The 8,647-nt window shown below is 47.4% G+C and overlaps 1 protein-coding gene across 1 annotated transcript; it reads left to right on the plus strand.

Moving 5' to 3' along the window:
* Nucleotides 1-5,425: 5,425 nt before the first annotated feature.
* Nucleotides 5,426-7,500, plus strand: HDGFL1 (HDGF like 1). The gene has a single exon (XM_025891085.2). The coding sequence runs from the start codon at nt 5,521-5,523 to the stop codon at nt 6,190-6,192; it is 672 nt and encodes a 223-aa protein (XP_025746870.1). The 5' UTR covers nt 5,426-5,520; the 3' UTR covers nt 6,193-7,500.
* Nucleotides 7,501-8,647: the final 1,147 nt, after the last annotated feature.

Consider the following 8,647-nt stretch of genomic DNA (forward strand, 5'->3'; position numbering starts at 1 on the left):
GTGCCCAACTCTTGATTTCAGCTCAGGTCTTGATCTCAGGGTCATGAGTTCAAGCCCCACGTTAGGCTCCATGCTGGGCGTGGAGCCTACTTAAAAAAATTATGAAAAACTCAATCACAATCATTGTCTATCTTCAAATACCATTTTCATTAATTCAAAATTAGACATCTGGGTTTAAAAATTCCCTCCTTTTTCTTGTCATGCACATTATTGATGATTTCCTTAAATGGAAACAGTACAAATGACTTATTCCCCAAAATTCGTATTTTGGTAATTATTTTGAAAGCTGCAAGACTAAGGAAGAGTCAGAGGTCATTGAGGTGAAGACTGCGGTTGTAACGTCAAAAACCTTAGCGAGGCTTTCTGAAAGCTTTAGTTATTTTAACCATTTGCACGACATCTTCATGTAATGGCAAGTGCAGGATTGAAATCGCAAAGCCCAGACCCACAGGTGCCCATTGTTGATCTTGGGTCTTTCAAAAATGTGTTTTTATGGCATGAAGAACATGTCCCCTCCTAAATATAAGAAAAGTATATGTAATTATATTAAAATTAAAGGAGCACTGGTAAGGCATCAAGCTAAATTTAGAGCCAGAAAAAATTTGTTGAGGGGAAAAAAAACAATAGTAACTCCCCAAAAGTATCATGTAATGCAAAAATGAAAAGATTCGCACTTTAACAAGAGTAGTACTCCCTAGTTCAATGGTAATGAATAATAGTAATTGAACAATTAATAGATGCCAGGCAACCTATTTGACATACACTTTTTATTTGAAAAGCCTTTCTCTCAAATGGGCCCGAAGTTTACCCACATGTTAGATTTAAGGAACTAGGTTTCACATGGGCTGATAAATTGCCTCAATTATGTATTTTGTTCTTTCTTTTCTTTCAACTTCATATTTTAAGCATTTTCGAAGTCACTAAGTTATACTTTAAAAACCTTAAAGACATAGAATATGGCCACTTAGCTATGGAATTATTATGGAACTAGACCACATTATATGCATCTAATCCTCAAGTATTGAATACTCACCAGCATTGATAACTTATTTGCTTACACTTTGCTAATTACATAGATAAAAAAAATAACCCATACATTTTCGTGTGACAGTTTGAATAAATATGATCATGCAAGATTCAAATTAGAAAAATATTCATATTATTGAAACATTTTCTTTTTAATTTTTTTCCCAAAGAGTAATGTGTAATATCGTTAAGCCCCCAACAAGTCAGGATAATAAAATATAATTATCTATAACCATCCACTTGTATTAATTTTTGAGTGACAATATTTTTCCATGGCCACGAAAACAGCAGTTTTGCAAACAATTGTGATCTATTTGCCCGCTCCCATATATCACCCCATAACATTTGTGACTGGCCAAGGAGGACCATGTTGATAGCACACGTACACCACTTGGAAAGTCTGTACCCTCTGTCTCCTCCCCGAATGCCATCATCAAGCTTAGGTACAGATTTAACTCACTATTCAAGTTGATAATGATACAGCTCCTTGGAAACTTTCCATAAATTATCCTTTAGCTCTGGGACATCCCCACTGATACAGTTTATCCTGCCCCCAACAGATCCTTTGGATTTCAGAAGTCTCTGAGGCTTTAAGGATTAGGCTAAATGGACACTGATAAAATGCAAAAGTGACAAAATATAGAAGCAGTGCGGCATCCCCTGTGGCTTTTAAAAAGGACAGCATGGGGATTTTCTACCCACGGTCAGAGAGGGGAATTCTTTTCTGTGTAATTGTGCCTGCTAGAACACTTTAAAAAGAAAAGCCTTGACCCCACATACCAACCATGTATAAACACTTCTGTCATATAAACCCAGAGGCGGCTAATATTTTTAACGAAGACAAAAGCACTTAGAAAACAACTGCATTTATTTTATATCATAGTTTACATCAGACTAATTGAATTTTAAACTAATTAAACAAGAAAACATCAATTAGGTATCTATTGTCTCTCTTGTGTAATTATATTGTTTTATCGCCTCTGTTTCGTAATTGTTGCCAAGCAGCTTTTTAAATGTTATCATGAGTTTTCCAGAGAAGGAATCAGAGAAGTGTCACACATGTTTTGGACTCCAAGGGCTTTTGAGAGGTATGCTTCTGCTGAAATTAGGTCCTTTTGACAAACAGGTGTTCTTGGCACATTTGATTTTTAAAACATCTTGATCTATTAGAAACAGTTGAGCTCCTGGAGCTCTAGTTCCTAAAAATTGATAATCGTAGTTGCTCATGAGTATTTTGTATAACAGCCCAATCTACACCTAAGCAGGTTATCATGAACACCACTTCCCTACTCTCTCCGCTTTGAGCAAGAAAGACAGTACCTTTTATTTTATTTTTTGGTTTTTTAAAAGATTTTATTTATTTATTTATTTGACAGAGAGAGAGAGAGAGAGAGAGAGAGAGAGAGAGACAGCGAGAGAGGGAACACAAGCAGGGGGAGTGGGAGAGGGAGAAGCAGGCTTTCCGCTGAGCAGGGAGCCCGATGCGGGGCTCGATCCCAGGACCCTGGGACCATGACCTGAGCCGAAGGCAGGCGCTTAACAACTGAGCCACCCAGGCGCCCCAAGACAGTAACTTTTAAGAACAAGTTGGTCTCAAAGGTAAGAGAAGCCAAGATGGAGCCTCTTAATTGCATCCCTGAGAATGCAGGTATAAAAGGAATGCAGTATCTGTGAAAGTGGTCCCTATTTAACTCTTGAAAAGCATTTCACTTTTCTTCAGCCTTCCTCCCATTCTCCCACTTCTGGAGTAAGCCACCGTGAATGATTCAATTCCATCGAGGAATACTGCTTTTAAAAATAGTATTTCCACATAGCAAAATCTCTTATGTTGTCTCATGCAGAAATTGTGCTGGATATGAAGTTGCATGTGTCCTGTGGACTTCAGCTGGCTGAGGGCCTCTCATCCTTCAGTGCTCTTATTCGTGAATCTACTCCTTTCGATAGATCTTTATCCTCCTTTAGTCTAATAATAATACTAGCATGATATTAATAATAGCCTAATTCCTATCCAAAATGAAACTCTCCTTCACACTTTGTTAGCACTGACCCTCACACCCATTGTCCGGACTTTCAAACCCATAATCTCATTAATATTTTTAACAAATCCTGAGAGAAATTCAAAGTATTACTTTAAACACCTTAAGATCACGTAGCAGAGGCTCAGAACCATGCTATCTACTCCCAGCCTTACAAGGCTGATAAAGGAGGGAGGGATGCAAGAATTCTATTGTGTCTCCTACTACCCCTTCCTGGTCCTAATAACCACCCTCCCACTGAGTTCTCCTGGAATTCCTTTGTGTTTATGCAAAGAACACATAATTTAGCACCTGAAGACTAGCTCCGGTTTCTCTGTAATGAAGTCCCTGGTGACTTATCTCTGAAATTATGTTTTAAAGCCCTCATAGCACCACACAGCGTAGCAGCCCACAAGAGGTGAAGACAGGAAAATGATGGTCTGTGCCTAATAGAATTTCTTTTACTCTTTGCAGATCTGGATGCCTCTCTACTAGGTTTTCTTACCTCTGTTTCCTTTTTGTTTGTTTTTGGTAGGTTCTTGGTTCTTTGCTCTACCCCTCAAATACCCAGTCCCAATAATACCCACAGACCTACCTGTTTACCTGCTGTGAATCAACAACCTGGCGATGATCTTGGATGTTTGGCTTACACCAGTATGGCCCATTTGCCCATAATCACGCTCACCTTGAGCTACTGGTTTTCAGGTCTGGTCCTGCCTGCAGACTGACAGGATGGCCTAACTAAGTATCCTTTCTGGACATATTGTCTAACCAGATTTTTCTTCTGTGACCAAATTGGCTTTGTGATACGGGCTTTAGTGCAGCATAGCGAGGGCTGAGAAAAAAGGCCATGAGTGTGTGTAGTAAGACCTCCGCTTGCAGAAACTCCACATTCCTTCCTACCAGGGGCTCCGCAGCTGCCCACGACGTCCTATTTATCTTCTACAGCCACTAAACATTTCTAGTTTTCTGGCACTTTCCCTGTGAAGTTGAAAAGAGGAAATGTATCAGATTCATCTTTGTAGCAGAATGTCCTAAAAAATGTTCTGAGAAAATGGCTTGACAGAAAAGCTGAAAGAACTTGTTTAGAATTATCAGAGCGCATCATATTTGTTTTGCCCCGTTGGGAGAAGGTAACTTTTTTACCTAAAGTGGGTCTCCACCATCCGGAGGCAAAATGGCTGATGCAACCCAGCAAACCGGAAACAAATCTGTAATGAAATGGGTTAATGGTTCTAATTCTCCACTGGTCACTGTTGGTTACACTAGGAAAGAACATCTGTGTAGTTAAATACATGATTGATATTGAAAGGTCTTTGTCGCAATAGCCAAGAGTACTAATTTGGCTAGGTTTCAAAGTGCAAGCTCACCCCTAGCTAGCAGGTCTCAAAAAAGATATGGAAAGCTTTATAACAAAAGCAGTTACATGGAAACTCCCAGAAGTATCAGTTTAGAATAGTCTTCTATCTGGAGAAACGTCTCTTCTTGACATAGTCTCTCAGCTGAGAGAATGCTGTTTTTTAGTCTGTAGCCCCCAGGAAGTCCTCGTTACCAACAGCCTATTTGACATGAGCAGACCTTTACCTAATGCTTAATCACAACCAGCCCACTTTCCCCCTATTGTAGGGGAAGATTTTGAGAGCATTTGATATACTCTTTGTGTTACAACCACGAAGTCTTGTTTACAATAGGTAAGAATCCCCGGAAAGGTAAAGTCTGTGTCCAGCATGCGTGCAAACCTTCCTATGCAAAGTAGGAAATTTTGATATGGCTGGTTTGACCTGGTCATGCTGCTGCTATAAACATTTTCTCCAAAATACTAGCCGCTCAGAAGACCGGATTCCAGAAGACGTGCACTCAGGACACCCTAACACTACCGCTGACTCTGTCCCTTTGCCAGACCCGCCCTGCCCTCAGCTGGAGACCCTGAGGAGGCTCCGTGTCAGCCCTCAAAGAAATCAGAAAAGTAGGGAAACCACTGACCCAACCAGGCCATCAACGGCTCCTAAGGCGAGAGTGGAGTTTGCTGTGCTGAGTAGGTCAGGACCCACACGGGTACCTTGAGTTTGCACTAGCCGGTTCCTAGTTTCACCCAAATCTGTGCTCGTGATGTCACTGCGTTTTCCCAGCGCGCTGCCCCTATCTCACGCTCTCTGGGCCCCTCTGACACCCTGTGCACCGTGCGTGCGGTCTTTATGGCCCGGAGATGGAGGGTCACCAGGCCACCCTCAGCACCGCGGCCACCCGGATATCCGAGCTAGGGGCTCCATCGTTCTAGAAGAAACCGCGGCGTCCACAGTGGGGTCTCGGAGAGAATGCACTCTCCGCGCTGGAACCCTCTCTGGGCGCGGAGCGTTGCGCCCTTCGGTGGGCGCGCGGGGCCCTCGGGGGCGGGCGCGCGCCCAGCCCAGCGGCCGCCACCCGCCCGCGTTCCGGGCGTCGCCAGGGCCCCCGCCGAGGCCGGGTCCGCAGCCCCGCCATGTCGCGTAACTGCCGACGCAAGTACAAGAGCGGCGACCTGGTGTTTGCCAAGCTGAAGGGCTACGCCCACTGGCCGGCCAGGATCGAGCACATGGCCGAGCCTAACCGCTACCAGGTGTTCTTCTTCGGGACCCACGAGACGGCCTTCCTGGGCCCCAAGCACCTGTTCCCGTACGAGGAGTCCAAGGAGAAGTTCGGCAAGCCCAGCAAGAGGAGGGGCTTCAGCGAGGGGCTGTGGGAGATCGAGAACAACCCCACCGTCCAGGCTGCCGACTACCAGCTGGCCGGGGAGAAGAGCGGCGCAGACGAGGCCGGGCCGCAGCCGGAGGCCAGCGCCGGCGACAAGGCGGGCCGCGGTGAGCAGCCGGGGAAGCTGGGCGGCGACGTGCCGGCCGAGCAGCAGGCGGAGCCGGCGCCGCCCAAGCGGAGCGCGGGCGAGCTGCCGGAGGGCTCCCCCAAACGTCCCAGGGAGGCCGAGCCCGAAGGGGAGCAGCAGCTGCCGCAGGAGGAGGAGCAGGAGGACGCCGGCGAAGGGGCCGCGCCGCCCGTCGTGGAGCTGGAAACCCGCGGCGCCGCGGCCCAGCCACCCCCGGAGGCCCCCGAGTGGCGGGGAGAGGCCGCGGCCGCGGAGGCGCAGGCCCCGGGCGGCGGAGAGCGCGAGAGCCTGTAGTCACCAGTTTCAAGAAGAGCCCCCCACCCCTTTCCTGCTGCGGCCTGGCTGTTACTGGGGAACCTGGTCATGGCCTGCAAACTGGGACGCCACCCCCCACCCCCACCCGCTCTCCTCCTCCATCCACCCCCCTCTCCACGCCCGTCCGGCCCTGGGGGTTGACCTGGAGGGGCAGGCCACCCGGCCCCCGGCTCTGTACCCCCACACCCCCTGAGATCTGAGTCAGGGCTTCTCCGCCCCGGGACGAGCTGAGCCCGCCGCGTCCCTCCCTGCCTGGAACTGTTTCCCAAGGCTTCAGTTGGGGCCTGGACTGGCCGTTCCCCCCTCCAGATACCCCTCTCTCCCTCCCCCGGGCATTCTGGACCTCTGCGTTGGAATCAGGGTTGGCGGGGAGGAGGGGGAGGATACCGACCAGGTGGGGGTGGGAGGGGGCTTCCAGGGGCCCGGAAGGGGCCATCCTCAAACCGTGGTGGTGGTGGTGGGGGGGGCAGTCCCCTCCGCCCCGCCGGTGCCTGTTACCCCGGCTGCTCAGATTCACCGAAAGTGGGACAGCTTCTGGGAGAGGGCCACCCTCCTTTCTGAGTCCCTTGTGGGAGTTCTGGGATGTGTCGTTTTTCATCAAATAATTTGGGAGCTTCCCAGTTGTGCATGAGATGGGAAGGGTTCGCTTTGCCCAGCTCTTTGGTTGGCAGTGGTGAGCAACGTCTGTCCCCATTTCTATCTCTGGGCTTACGTGGGATGTTCTGTGGAGACTCCTGGCCGCCCCTTTCCCTCTCCCCACAGCCTCCAGGCTGCCCTACAGTCATATATGTCACTCAGGCATAAAAGAAAAGGCACGTAGCTTGGGAAATCTTTTTAATGAAAAGATGCCCCCCACCCCGCCCCCGCCATTAAGCACTACCCTGGCTATGCCTTCAGTCAGCGGGCAGCTCTGCCGTTGCTAACCCCATTACAGAGATGGACTGGGGGGTTCCCTTTCTGTTCGGGGTTTGCTGACTTCCTTCTTGTAGTTAAGGCTTTGGGGTTCCTTGGCTGTGCCATTTCCCATCCGTGACGTCCCTCCCCCTGGCCCCCTCAGCATTGTCACCAGACCTGAAATGTAACTGCCTGAGAGGAGAGAGGGAAGTGAGTGCCCCCTCCCAGCCGCTTCCTGAGCCTCTCAGATGTGCCCTTCTTCTTCTGTTGTCTCCTTCACCCCTGCCCTTCTCCCTTGGGCTCTGATGAAAAATTGTTGACTGTAGCTTTGGAAGTTGAGAGCTGAACTATTTCGGTTCCAGGAAATAAAACCTGTTGATTGCTTTAAACAAATCTCAGGTCTGTTCCTTTGGTTTCTAAAGAATTGGCCCTTTACGTGAATGCTCCTCCTGTTCTCTGTACATCCCGCGTTAGAAGCGATTGCTTGTAAGGTACAGGGATACTTTAGAATCCCCCTCCTTGATAAACTTCCCTAATCTCAAGGTCTCTACCCTTCACGCCACCTGTAGGAATCCCCCCCCCCCCCCCCCACCCCACACACTGTTTGGAACCAATAGGAAGAAGTCAACGTGAAATGTTTGAATGGTGTCAAACCCTGGGACAATAACGGAGTTTCTAATGCTCTACATGCTGTACCAAACAACAGATTCAGAGAAGGAGGGTGAGAGGCTTGGTCCTTCTTTTTATTGTTGTGATTGCTTTCCCGGAACTCCTCACTACCCTTCTGATAAAAGGCACTTGCTTTATATTTCCGGTTCTTAAAAATATGTCATATCTGCAGAATATTTTGTGTTTTCTTCAGTGGCTTTGTGCGTATATCGGGGGATATTTAAATATCCTTAATGATAACGACTGCTGGTTTCCAGGTCTTGTATTTGTCAACACTGCATGCATGCAGAGGCTTAGTAAATGCTGGAGTCCTTTTCGTAGGACGCCAGGCCATCACCAACCAGCACAGTTGGCAACTAAGGACAGCACTGTTTTCCCTCCCTGTGCAAGATGATGTTATTTTCCTCCAAGGAGGATGTCAAGGTAATTCCTTGTTTCTTAGTTGCAGTCATATTAATACTAGAAGTTACTATTCAATGAATGTTTACCATGTGCTGAGAAGAACGACCTCATTCAATCTTTGTAACAGTCTGGGAAGGGAGACCTTGATATTCAAATTTTCCATTGAAAACAGCTTGGTTCAGAGAGGTTAAGTGGGTTTTTTTGTACCTCACAGGACCCTCAGCATTCAAATATAGGTTTTACTGGTCCCGGCCTACGCTTTGTCCCCTGAATTACACGTTCCAAAAAAGCACTAACCATGAAATCAGAAGTTGACAAAATTGCTCTTTTAGTATTAATAACAAGTAATCATGAGAGCAGCTAATTGATATGTTCTACACATAATGTCTTTATTAATACAACTACCCGATTAGGTACCTACTATTCTCTGCTTAAAAGCTGGGCGAGCTGAGGTTCAGAGGTGCTAAGT

The sequence above is a fragment of the Callorhinus ursinus genome, unplaced genomic scaffold (genome assembly GCF_003265705.2).
Source record: "Callorhinus ursinus isolate GAN/ISIS: 27379988/994484 unplaced genomic scaffold, GSC_fseal_2.0 scaffold26, whole genome shotgun sequence".
In the NCBI taxonomy this organism is placed as follows: domain Eukaryota; kingdom Metazoa; phylum Chordata; class Mammalia; order Carnivora; family Otariidae; genus Callorhinus; species Callorhinus ursinus.